The 13,680-nt window shown below is 52.5% G+C and overlaps 1 protein-coding gene across 1 annotated transcript; it reads right to left on the bottom strand.

The window, feature by feature from the left end:
* Window positions 1–2,039: 2,039 nt before the first annotated feature.
* Window positions 2,040–12,303, bottom strand: YJU2 (YJU2 splicing factor homolog). Its single transcript, XM_077842223.1, has 8 exons — window positions 12,214–12,303; window positions 11,182–11,282; window positions 9,908–10,052; window positions 9,306–9,440; window positions 7,897–8,078; window positions 6,100–6,220; window positions 4,664–4,829; window positions 2,040–3,127 (listed from the first exon to the last, which is right to left on the bottom strand). The coding sequence occupies exons 1-8, from the start codon at window positions 12,235–12,237 to the stop codon at window positions 3,009–3,011; spliced, it is 993 nt and encodes a 330-aa protein (XP_077698349.1). The 5' UTR covers window positions 12,238–12,303; the 3' UTR covers window positions 2,040–3,008.
* Window positions 12,304–13,680: the final 1,377 nt, after the last annotated feature.

Here is a 13,680-nt window from a genome sequence, read left to right as displayed (position 1 = left end):
GTGAGTTGCAGGGGCTAGCAGTGGGATTTGGGGCGGGAGGGGGAGGAGCCTGGCAGATGAGAAACGAGAAGTTACCCCAATCTTTTCAAAAGTGTCACCCGGCAGCTGTTGCCATGCGCGCTCAATGCCACGGCCCAGTTCTAACCGGCCGCCGAGAGGGAGCCCGACCACAGAAATGCTGGTAACGTGACGACAAAAGCAAGCCGTCCCTGCCAAAGGCCAGGGTGCTCCTTCAGCAGCGGCAATGCGGTACGTGCCTCTTGCAAGGGAGAGCACGGAGTCCTCCCCGTTGTCATCACAAAGGAAAAAGAGACAGAGGCCCAAGAGAAATGGGATTCCAATGAGACAGAGGAATTCCATTGATCGCCGTGGGTAAACCAGAGCCGCAGGGCTGCTACACGCATGGTGCCAGCAGGTCTGGCGGACACAGATTGGTACTGCTACGCCAGCAAGGCTCCCCCGGGGGCATTTGCTCACCCTTTTTAGATTAATCTAATTACGAGAGTTCTGAAGCCCATTAATGTCTCTCAGCAGAGTCAGCGTCTCCTGGCTGCCGGCTCCTTTCTGGGGCCTGGCGGGGTGCATCCCCAACCGCAGAGACAGGCAGCGCAGCGGGAGCAGCCTGGCCAGTGCCTTTCCCAAGGAGCGCTCTGTTTTTAAGGAGGCCGGCCCCCTTCCCCTGCCAGCCCCCACTCCCAGAAAGGTGGCGCGGGAGAGCAAGACCAAGAGCAGCACCAGACAGCACCGCGCTGGATTCCTCTCCCTGCAGCTGTTGGTTTAACCTTTGTAAGCCTGGCAAGAGTTCAGAGCACTGCACAGCTCGCCCTTCCTTAAGCCTGCCAGTGCTCAGACTAGGCTCTGCTGTGACTGTCCCCCTGAGCAGGGCTTCCAGCCTTTGCAAGGGCAGTAGTCTCTGGCTCGTCCCACCCCGAAATCAAAGCCTCTGGCAGGCGCTCACACTTGCATCCTCCTAGCGCTCTTTGGAGGAGTCGCTGGTTCCAGTGAAGCTACAGCTGAGCAGCTTCACCCCCCCTCTACAGGGACAGAGGGGGACACTCAAGGCTGCCTTTGCCCCTTGTGGTCACTCTCCACTGGCTGCTCCTGAGCATTGGGGTAAAAAGCTGATCGAGCCGGGACTGCCCTGATGGGTGTGGGGGTCCAGGCCATAGTTAGGACTGATGTGAGACAAAGAGGTTATTGCCTGAGTATCAGCCAGTTGTTTGACCTCGTCTTGTCTGATTCACCCAGTTAGAAGGCCACAGGGAGACAGAAACTCTCCACTGATACTCAAAGCAAGAAAAACAGCATGTCGCAGAAACTGGAGAACCCAGGGAAAGTACATTACAGAGCTAGGGAAGGACTTGGGGGGGGGGGGGGGGGACAGAGACCATAGGGAGGTTTGGGGATTTTTTTTCTGACTCTGCTGAGAGACCTTAAGGGGCTTCAGAACTCGGGGCGGGGGGGAGAGGAGAGGGGTGGTTCACCTTCCTCTGCAGCATCAGGCATGGGTCACTTGCAGGTTTAAACTAGTATAAATGGTGGATTCTCTGTAACTTGAAGTCTTTACATCATGATTTGAGGACTTCAGTAACTCAGTCAGACGTTAGGGGTCTATTACAGGAGGGGGAGGGAGGGAGGTTCTGCGGCCTGCAATGTGCAGATCAGACTAGATGACCAGGATGGTCCCTTATGACCTTAAAGTCTATGAGCTAAGGACACAACAATAGCATGAAGCGAGCACCCGGTTGCTGAACTCAGCTGCATGCCCTGTGTATTCTGTGGGCACAGGTTTGATCCAGGATTTTAAATCTGCTCCATCCCCAACTCCAGTGATCCTATGGATTAATTAATCCACGCACAACACATTCCTATCGGCCTCTTGGGCAGGTGGTTTAGTGACTTGCTGCTTCTCAACTAAAAGGGTCACACACTGAGCCAGCAAGAGAACCCAGGAGTCCTGACTCCCAATCTCCTACCCTCACCACTAGGCAACACCATCTGAAGACAGTTTTACAAAGAATGACAGGGGAAGGGAGAGATGCTCTTCAGAATCCTTTATTACATCTGAAGTTAAACAACTGTGTTAAAAATGGCACGATCCTCATGGGGAGTAATAGGCACTAACATAGCCTCTACCTTGTATCGGGACGCACAGGCTAAATGCAGCAATGTCGGGGAGGACACAAGAGAAGAGCAAAACAAGTTACACATTAAACCAGAGCCCCATGCCAAGAATTCAGACATGGTAAGAGTTAACAGAGAGGCCTGGAGACAGATTGGGCTTTACAGGAATTCCAGGAGACTGGAGTGGTGAGGGAGATGCTGGTATATGGAACCACACACTTCATTACCCTCCACTTAGCTGCTGATGACAAGGCTTTCGATAAACACGGCATGATGGATTCCAGCCACAGTAGGTGACCTGCTGCTCTCAGTTCCTTCCGACTTTGGGGCTTTGCTCCCGCTATCAGACTAGGCAGCCACTTTCTACTCCCCAATCTCCCCAAACACATGGTCAGGAAGATGTGGGAAACAAGCCTGAAAAGAGGAAGCTTGTCTCATCTAATAGAGATTCTTCCCCTGGGCAGCTTTGGTTTGCTGGTGCCACCATCACTCACGACAGGCTGACAGGAGCCCGGATTGACGGATGTTTAATAGGAAGAGATGCCTGGAGGCAATCTGGTTGCACTGGAAGTGGTACTCCTGTATCCCAGTTTGAAGGAATGCTGTAACATGACGGTATATTCGGGGTTTCCAGGAAGGAAGAGCAGCTCCAATTACACATGGCTGGCCATGTGTGCAGACTGCCCGGGAATCCCACTGGGATTGTCTATGCACAAGGATGCCAGCTCTCTGGCAGGATTTGGTTGTTAGGACAGCAGCTGCCTGGTGGTGGGGTGAAGAGAGGAAACTCTGCCCTCCCTGCATCCCATTGCCAACCCCTGGCCTCGCTCTACCCCAACTGGGTAAGGCAGCGGAGTGAGAGCTCTCAGCAGAGACCCACAGACTCAGTCACTGGTACTGTCTTCGCTGTCAGAATACGCCCCCAACAGGCTGAGGGAAGAGCCCTGGGCTGCTGATGGGGGCTGGGTCACAGCAGGTAACGAGGAGCTCCAACTTCCAGCATCTAGAAACCAAACAGAGCAGGTTCAATCATTCACACCCCACACCCACTGCTGGAGAACAGAGAGCTGCACCTTACGGACGCCCGAGGAAATCAGGAGTTGAAGCACTCCTGTTGCTGCATGGATGGGCTTCTACCACCCCGAGGGGCGGGCCCAGGCCCTGCCAGGTTCTGGGCACCCACTGCAACACCAGGCACTAGGACCTGGAGTAAAACAGTTTCCTCAGCACCCTGTCTGAGTCGCAAAGAGGATTAAAAGGTTTGATGTTGCTGGGAGAAGAGACAGTCGCATTTCTACAGAGGCTCTCCTCCTGCCCCCTTGTGGTGACATAAGAGAATGGAAACGTCGGAGATACTTAAGCATACACGGATTCCACCTAACTAGAAGAGGGTGAGGTGAGTCAAACCTCAGTCTAACACAGATGCTTTCTGTGAGGTGGCCTCCTGTGTGTGAAACTGTCTTTGCTGTACAAGCTCTCAGGCTGGAAAGGTGGGGCGGAGGGACTGGTGTGTGGATGATATAGGGAAAACATCATTCAGCTGGGCCATTCATGGAACACCAGGTTTGGATCAGCAGCCAATGTAATCTTACATAGCACCTGTCATCCAAAAAGATTAAACTACCCAGAGGGCTGGGATCATTTCGCCCGCCATCACAATGCAGCCACCTCTGCGATGGAACACAGCCGCTGTTCAACAGAACAAAGCAATCCCGTGCAACAGTTTAGGACAGGACGGAAAGAATACTGTGTGCAACTGAAAGTGCAGGGGAGTTTGGGGAAGGCAGAACAGCATGTCCCAAATATCACAGCATACAATATAAACTCCCTGGACAGTAAAATGAAGACAGAAGATGGCTTGTGATCAGCTGCAAGCTGTTTATGTTACTGTAGCAGACAGCTGTGTCAACAGCCCCAACCTCCTTGTGGAAAGTACGTTTTGGAATGGCACAGTAAATTCAAATCCCATGCCTGGTCTCGCATTACTGTCTGTATTACTGTAGCGCACAGGCAGCCCAAGTTATGGGCCAGGACGCCTTTGGGCTAGGCGCTGTACAGACACAGAACAGAGGAGCTCAATAATTTTATGAGCAATAATATCAAAATATTTATCACAGTACTTCTATAGACTAGCACCATCATTGTATCTGAGCACCAAAATGTCAATACAGAAGTTCAGACACTGGCAATCAGCTCTCATGCTTCAGGACACAAGCTCTTTGCCAGAGTGGTCAGGAAGGAATTTTACTTCCCCATAACAATGCACTATATGGGAGGCAGGAGAGAGAAGATGGCTTCCTTTCTGAAACACTGGGCATTGGCCCCTACTGGAAATCCCAACACCAGACTTGATGCCATTCTGACAAAATTCTGTTGGGTCGTGAATCACTAAACTGCAACATACAATTGAAGACAACACAGACACACATGATTAAGCTGCTTGATGTCCCCAACCTGTTAGAACCCACCTTGGTGGCCTGGAGTTAAGTGGCTAATCAGGTCCTGCATTACCATGTAGGTGAGACAGAACCCAAGTTACCTGAGCTTTGTAGTGCAGTTTGCTTCCCCACACCGTTAGCGGTGGTGGAGCCCGGGGTCTGTTTCTTCACCGTGACCAGGCCGGCCAGCTGGGACTTGCTGTTCAGTTTGCCCACACTCCTCTCCCAGCTTTCAGTCTTTAGCTTCTTGCTCTGGGGCTCCATGTCCTACAGAAGGGAGCACAAATATCAATGCTCTCGGTCCTTGGAGCCGCTGGGGGGGGTGGGGGGGGGGAAGAGAGACTATGCAAAATGCCACATCATCATCATCATCCAAATCAAGGGTGGTTTGAGCTGCATACACAGAGGTATCATGTCACAGAGCAGCAAGGAGAAAGCCCCTCGCTGGATATCTACAGGGTGTGAAGAAAAGGTGTGGCTAGGATGGGACAGAGCACTGTTAGGTGCAGAGGAACGAAATCAGCACAGGAAGATTCAGGCTGAATACCAGGGAAAGCTTGCTGTCCCAGAGATCAAGAAGGGTGTGGAAGAGCCTCCCCAAAGACTGATGCCCCGTTGCTTGGGGCATCCACAGCAAGGCTGGAAGAGACACTGGTCAGCGGGCACAGTTGTCCATTGGCAGAGGGGTGATCCAGACGTGTGCAACAGGACTTTCCAGTATCCAGCCTCTCTGATCTCACATGCTGGCTGCTGGACCAACCACTGGGTTTAACACACTTGTGACGAGATGGCTCAGAAGGACTGGGACAGAGAACATCTCACAGTTGAACTCCAGCCTGGCTTGGGAGTCACTTGAAAGCTTTCACCAGCCTGCACTGTTTGACGGTCTCAGTGGACAGGGATTGACATAAGAGAGAAACCGCTGCCATTGGCACTAACTGGCCCGTATGCTGGATCTTCTGTGGAGATTATACCAAGGACTGAACTCCCTCCGCCTCAGAGCAAGCATCAGAACAATAGGTTGTGATCATGCACGGGAGCTTGCCCTGCTGTGGATAAACACAGGGCTTCATTCTTCAGGGATGTCCAGCTGGCATCTTCCACCACTGCTAATCTTGTATTGATGTAACTTACGTTTGTATAACAATTAAACCATTACAATCCTTTTGGGTACAAGCCAAAACCAGGGAGCAAAGCCAGCAGCAACGTGCTGACCGCTGAACCATCATCAGGCATGACTGTGTGGGTGGGGGCTCTTAGCGGCAGCTCACCACCACGGAGATGAGCCCCTTTGTTAGTTGATACAGGCTGAAGTTTACTTCGACCAAAACCTCTCACTTCTTCCTTTCAGTCTAATACACAATGAGCCACATTTTCTAAACTTGGCCTGCAAGAGAGGCAATTGTGCCTCAAAGTCTCCAAAACAGGGGACTTCTCATGCAATGTGGTTCGCTGGGTTTTAGTTTGTTCCCTTGTGGAAAAATTTCCCGTCTCAGAGAGATGCACTGCTGGAAAAGCCCCTACCCCCAGGATTTACCTCCTGCAAGATGTCAGTAGGTTTCATTTTCAGCGCTGACCTTGAGGGCACTTGGACAGCTTCCTCATCAGAGTCAGAGTCTTCCAGGAACCGCCTGCTCTGGGCTTGTTCCAGCATAGCTCTGCAAAGCAAAGGGATCCCCCAGAGAGGTGTAACAGAGTGACTTGATTACAGTCTATCCGTGCCCACATGGGCAACAAATATTTGATAATGGGCTCTTCATTCTAGCAGACAAAGGTAGAACACAATCCAATGGCTGGAACTTGAAACTAAAATTCAGACTGGAAGTAAGGTGTTAAATGTTTAATTGAGAGAATAATTAATCATTGGAACTATTTACCAAGAGTCAATGCTGGATTCTCCACCACTGGTAACTTTTAAATCAAAACTGGATGATTTTTCTAAAAGATCTGCTCCAGGAACTATTCTGGGGCAGTTCTCTGGCCTGTATTATGCAGGAGGTCAGACTAGGGCAGGGGTGGGCAAACTACGGCCTGTCAGGGCTTTGGATCCGGCCCGTGGGATTACCAGCCCCACTGCACACCGCTGCCACCCCGGAGCCACTCAAGGTAAGTGGCACTGGGCCGGAGCCCGCATCCCGAACCCCTCCTGCACCCAGCACCCCAGCCCCGAGCCCCCTGCCACAGCCCAACCCCCTGGCCCAGCTCTACATTCATGGCCCTGTATGCAATTTCCCCACCCAGATGTGGCCCTCGGGCCAAAAAATTTGCCCACCCCTGGACTAGGGTTTGGTCTTCACTATGGGGAGATTGCTGCTGCAATTGAAGCAGCAGGGGTCGATTTAACGGGTCTAGTAAAGACCCACTAAATCGATGGCAGAGCGCTCTCCAGTGGACCCCAGTATTCCAGCTCTTCCAGAAGCGTAAAGGAAGTCAACCAGAGAGCGTTATTCATGTAGCTGAAGTAGCATAACTTAGGTTAACTTACCCCGGTAGTGAAGACAAGCCCTAGATGACCACTGTGGACTTTCGGCCTTGGAGTCTGTGACTCAATAAAAAACATCCACCTTCATGAGCCCTGCGAAGAGCAGTGCTGTCCTGCATACACTGTAGTTCTGATATGTTACAACTGAGCTGGGACAGCCACTTGAGTGTGCCAGAATTCAACAGCTCCCACATTGCTGCTGGACCCCATCTTCCCTTCCCAGTCTGTTAGCTGTTACAGCTTGGAATCCTTGCAGCACTCCAAGTCCCCTTTTTTAGGTGCAGTTCAGTGCTGCTGAAAGGTCTTTCATTTAGCCCCAGAATAATACCATGGACACAACGATAGGGGTTCTCCCCACACCCTGACACAAAGGTACTTTAGCCCTACACCCTGGAAGAGGTCTCCTCTCAAGGCAAGTTCAGTCTCAGAGGCCAGCTCAGTCTCTGATCTCTTTGCCAAAGATGCCAACTGGGACAGTGGTTTTTGGCGTGCAAACACCACCCCGTGGAGGGTCACTTATATTTCCCTTACCTCTTTCAATATTAGGGCCACCGCACCTCATGTGTGTCCTTTACCTATATGTCTAGATAGGTCGGATATCAGTCATCCTATTAGATCTCCTCACATCCCAATCCACACCACAGCCCTACCATGCATAAATCCCACACCCTCAGATTGCAAGTGTTACCCTCTTTTGGATCTCTGGCACTGTCCCTCCCATTAAAATACTGCTGTGGGGATGTGGGGAGGCTGCTAAGACCACTGCCCAGCCCACAGGTGGCAGCCTGGAAAGTTTCATATATCCAGGTCTGACCAGAACTCAAACATAAGCAATGTTTCCAGCTGACTCACTTCATCTCCGTCTCATCCTCCTCTAGCTCCCTTCGTTTCCGCTCCTCCTCATAGTCCTTATACTGCTTCAGCATGGATTCAAAGTCCACATTTGCCTGACGCTGGTTCAGCTCCTTCAGCTCTTGCAGGTTCTCCAGAACCTCCATCTCCAGCTTGGAGTCCTTCGTTCGGTTCTCCAAAACCTAGTAGGGAAAGCAGGAAAGCCCTTGAAGTACTGGGTAAGCCTCACCTAGACAAATTGGAGAATTGGGCCAAAAGAAATCTGATGAGGTTCAATAAGGATAAGTGCAGGGTCCTGCACTTAGGACGGAAGAATCCAATGCACCGCTACAGACTAGGGACCGAATGGCTAGGCAGCAGTTCTGCGGAAAAGGACCTAGGGGTGACAGTGGACGAGAAGCTGGATATGAGTCAGCAGTGTGCCCTTGTTGCCAAGAAGGCCAATGGCATTTTGGGATGTATAAGTAGGGGCATAGCGAGCAGATCGAGGGACGTGATCGTTCCCCTCTATTCGACATTGGTGAGGCCTCATCTGGAGTACTGTGTCCAGTTTTGGGCCCCACACTACAAGAAGGATGTGGATAAATTGGAGAGAGTCCAGCGAAGGGCAACAAAAATGATTAGGGGTCTAGAACACATGACTTATGAAGAGAGGCTGAGGGAGCTGGGATTGTTTAGTCTGCAGAAGAGAAGAATGAGGGGGGATTTGATAGCTGCTTTCAACTACCTGAAAGGGGGTTCCAAAGAGGATGGCTCTAGACTGTTCTCAATGGTAGCAGATGACAGAACGAGGAGTAATGGTCTCAAGTTGCAGTGGGGGAGGTTTAGATTGGATATTAGGAAAAACTTTTTCACTAAGAGGGTGGTGAAACATTGGAATGCGTTACCTAGGGAGGTGGTAGAATCTCCTTCCTTAGAGGTTTTTAAGGTCAGGCTTGACAAAGCCCTAGCTGGGATGATTTAACTGGGAATTGGTCCTGCTTCGAGCAGGGGGTTGGACTAGATGACCTTCAGGGGTCCCTTCCAACCCTGATATTCTGTGATTCTGTGACAACTCATGAACTGTAGCTTCCATTACTAGCATGGCAATTCTTAAGTGCCTGCTGCCATGGTACCTAAGTGACAAATTTTAGCATGAGTACTAGGCGTGAGATAGCATGAGTATGGGGAGCCTCGTTTTCAGATCTTAACAAGCACAATTAAAGATAGTGGTAAACTCCCTTTACTCATTCCAGGATAAAACAGAACCTACAGAGACCTCAGTTACCATCTCTGCCTAGGCCAGTTCCAAAGTTGCAGAACTGGGGCAGTAGCCTCCTTCAACGCACTGAAACGCAAGTGGCTGAGGCCTGCAGATCTCAGTCCAATATTTAGGACTTAAGGGGAAAGGGAAGGATGCATTCAAATACCTTCATGGGATTGTTCAGCTCTTCCTCCTCTCTTTCCTTCTGCACCCTCTTCTCCTCTTCCTCCAACAGCTTCTCAGCTTGGAAGTTCCGAGTGGCGCCATGTTCCATTGTGTAGTCTGTGTTCTCAGGATCCGTCTGAGGAAGACGGAGGCAAAATAAGGGAATGATTGTGAACATGCCACATGCACGACAGGCTGCTATTGCTCCAATCATTGTTCATCTATTCAGTGCTGGCAATGAACAGCCAGTATGATTTTCAAAGCAACACATAAAACTACACAAAGCACTTCAACCTTGTTTTATTCACATCACCTGCCAAAAGAATGATTATTTATACCCTAGAAACACCCATTGTACTCAGACATTTGAGAAGCAATAGTGCCCTGCTCACACTGTGGATGAGATACTTTACTGTTTGTTAAAAGGGGGATAGAGATCAAATAGTTTGGATGCAAAATTTGACCTCTGGTTGTCTTAAAATAGAACCGTTGGGAACCGTCTAGGATTAGAATGGAGATCTCCTGTCACTCAGTGCCCGGATCGACATCAGGCTGCCTCCCCAGATATCAAGAGCCCAGCTATAGAAGTCCCAAAATCTTCACCTTGAATGTGATTTCTGCCAGGCAGCGGGTACATTTGATGTAGAAGCGAAAGATGGGAAGCCCCAAGTACACCTCATTCTGAACAGTCTCCTTGCGAGCATTAAACTTCTTGCCTTTATAGATGTACTCACCACATGTTTTGCACCTACACGAAGCAAAGAGAAAGTGCATTAGGTCCACAGTGTAATAAAAAACTAGAGAAAGACAGGAGTCTAACTGACATACATGGGGGCTTAGCCTAGTTTTAATGGGCATTGTAACTTGAGAATCACATTCCCATCTGAACATCTGGTACCTATTGTTATACATAACATCTAAGATGACCAGAATAGAAAGATATTCGATACATTGCTATTTTTTCCATGTAATCTTTGATCAGTGTCACTTCTGTTGATTGACAGTTGCCTCCCTCTCACATACTGCTCCGGAGTGGGGCGTTCCTGCACACGCTGGACATTTAGGTACTTATATGGCCTTCATCACTGTAGTTTCTGAGGACCTCACCATCATTAATGGATATTATTATATAATTATTATTAGTGGACAGGTATTGCCCCCCCACTAGTTAAAAAACAAAGCCAGGGAATTGAGGCACAGGGTTGATTGGGTAACTTGCCCAAGCTCACACAACAAGTCTGTAGCCAAGCCAGGAATTGAACCAGTCACAGTCCAGTGTTTTATCCACTAGACCATCCTTTCTACCTGGTTTCTGTGAGGTGTTTTTACAGCAACAGCAGAAGCTGAATCTAAAGAAGCAGGTTTGTCCATCCCAAGTAAAAGTCCGGGTGGACTTGAGTCTGGTCATGCGATCCTCAGGCCTGCCTGAAAGACCCTTATGAATACAGCAGGGGAACATTTGGTCAGCCCTAGCATTTAAGCAGCCGGCTTAACATGCATACATAGTAGTTTGAGAGTGTCTAGATTAAGTCATTCCAGAGGAGATTCTGCTATTTAGTTTATAGCTATACAAAGTAGACCTGCACCCCAAAGGGTTACATCAGTTGTAAATATTGTGGTGCACAGAGTAACTTGCTCAAAAAAAAAAAAGAAAAAAAAGCAGCCAAAACCTCACAAGCGTTCCTTATTACCAAAATCCAGTCAGTACATTCAGCAAATAGCTGGATTCCCCCTCCATCCCAGTATATGGCCAGCTCAATGGAAACACAGTAAGAACCCAGAGGAGGGATATCCTACGAAATCTGCCAAATGCTTGTGACAGAACAGCGTTCCCATAAGTTCTCTGGTACACGCACAGCCAGCACCACCTCTCTCACCTCATGTTGAACGGGGCCATCAACCGCACAACATATTGCCGGTCCTTTGGGAGCTTGAGCTTTGGGATTTTAGATGGATCGAAGTCGGGCGGGTAGTATTTCTACAAGAACAAAACAGAAAAGGCATCAGTGGGGAGGCTGTGGGGTGAGAGGATGAAATGGGGGGGGGAAGCAGAGTATCACCCATTGCTCCAGCTCTTTGGGATCCACTGAGGATCAGAGCAGGGTCGCAATGTCAGAGCTCCCCACGCTCACATCAAAGCTGACCCGCACGCAAAGCTTAGAAGGCCTCTCAGCAGGACAGATGCCATCTCTCCTCTCCTCCGCTACGACCCCCACCCGTCCCCCTCCCCTCCCCTCCCCTCCCTACTACCTGTCCCTCTCCCCTCCCCCAGTACGGAGCCTCCCCCCCCACTACCTGTCCCTCTCCCCTCCCCTCCCCTGTCTCCCTCCCCTCCCCCCACTACCTGACCCTCTCCCCTCCCCCGCTACGGAGCCGCCCCCCCCCCGATTTCCCTCTCCTCCCCCCACTACCTGACCCTCGACCCTCTCCCCTCCCCCACTACGGAGCCTCCCCGGTCTCCCTCCCCTCCCCACTACGGGCCCCACCACTACCTGTCCCTCTCCCCTCCCCCACTACGGAGCCTCCCCGGTCTCCCTCCCCTCCCCCCCCCCCACTACCTGACCCTCTCCCCTCCCCCGCTACGGAGCCGCCCCCCCCATCTCCCTCTCCTCCCCCCACTACCTGACCCTCGACCCTCTCCCCTCCCCCACTACGGAGCCTCCCCGGTCTCCCTCCCCTCCACTACGGGCCCCACCACTACCTGTCCCTCTCCCCTCCCCCACTACAGAGCCTCCCCGGTCTCCCGCTACGGGCCCCCCAGTTCCCCTCCCCCGCTACCTGTCCCTCTCCCCTCCCCCGTCTCCCTCTCCTCCCCCCACTACCTGTCCCTCGCCCCTCCCCCGCTACGGAGCCCCCCCCCCCCAGGTCTCCTTCTCCCACCCCCACTGCAGGGCCCGCCCCCGACTCACATTCAAAACCTTCCTCTCCGACATTTTGCCCCCGGCCTGTGCCCAGCCCGGGTCCGCCCCGCGCTAACTCTCCGCCCCGCACAGCTCCCCGGCACTTCCGGGAGCCAGCCCCGCACCCTGCCATTGGCCTGAAACAAGGAGCCGCGAGCAGACGTGTTTCCTATTGGCTCTTACTGCCGCCCATCACAACTAAACCCCGCCCGATGGCTCGCGTGCTGCAGCTAAAGAGGCCCGTCTACGCGTCAAGCCCTGCTGAGAAAGGTTCCGGGAGGAGCTGAGCCTTGGCTGCTGCAGGGCTGGCTCAGCATTGGAGGCTCTGTGGGGCTCAGTGCATTGGCCGCGCCTTGGGGCTGCTTTCCCAGGCCATTTCAGACCCTCCTATGCAGTGTAGAGAGAAACCAGGCAGCGAGCCGCCTACTCCTGAGTTTGCCCATTGCAAGGAGACGTGCAGGGTTTATAGTGCAATGCCACGCTGGTCTCGCATGCGGCACCGCAGGGGCAAGAGGGTCCAGTAACGCAGCCGGAGCTCTCGCTGCCCCTTAAAAGAGCATGTTCCAGTAACCAAAGACTCATAGAATATCAGGGTTGGAAGGGAGCTCAGGAGGTATCTAGTCCAACCCCCTGCTCAAAGCAGGACCAATCCCCAACATGGTCCAGTTTTATACACACACACCTCTGCCGTTAGCGGGAAGGGTTGCCAACCCTCCTGGTTTCGCCAGGAGGCTCCCGGAATCAGGCTCTATCTCCCGGAGGCTACTGAAGCCAAACCGGGAGATTTTAGGCCTGGCCCTGCGCTGCTCCTGAAAGTGGCCGGAACGTCCCTGCAGGCCCTAGGTGGGAGGTCAGGGTGTCTCTGTGTGTTGCCCCCAGCACCGAATCTGCAGCTCCCATTGGCTGGGAGCTGTGGGGAGGGTGGGGGTAGGTGCTTGAGGGCATGGACAGTGTGGACCCCCCCCCACCCAGGCTGCAGGGATGTGCTGTCTACTTCTGGGAGCGGCTGGGAGGGGGGAGCGAGGGCAAGGCCGGCAGGGAGCCTGCCTTAGCCCCATTGCGCCACCACCCAGGAACTGCCCGAGATGAGTGCCACCTGGCCGGAGCCTGCACCCCTCACCTCCTCCCACACCCCAACCCCCCGCCACAGCCCTGAGCCCTCTCGGGGAGCAAGTACCCCTTACTCCCTCCCACACCCCAATCCTCTGCCCCAGCCCTGAGCCCCCTCCTGCACCCAAACTCTCTCCCAGAGCTTGCACCCCACACCCCCTGCTCCAGGCTCAGCCCGGAGCCCCCTCCCATACTCTAAACACCTCAGCCCCAGCCCAGAGCCTGCACCCCAACTCTGTGCCCCAGCCCGGTGAAAGTGAGTGAGGGTTGGGGAGAGCAAGCAACGGGGGCGGGGGGAGGAGGAGTGACTGGGGCGGGGCCTTGGAGAAGGGACAGGGAAGGGGCCTCAGGGAAGGGGTGGGGCAA

The sequence above is a fragment of the Eretmochelys imbricata genome, chromosome 25 (assembly GCF_965152235.1).
Source record: "Eretmochelys imbricata isolate rEreImb1 chromosome 25, rEreImb1.hap1, whole genome shotgun sequence".
In the NCBI taxonomy this organism is placed as follows: Eukaryota; Metazoa; Chordata; order Testudines; family Cheloniidae; genus Eretmochelys; species Eretmochelys imbricata.
Note: the sequence above shows the minus strand (reverse complement) of the source record. Positions and strands in the feature narration are given on the sequence as shown.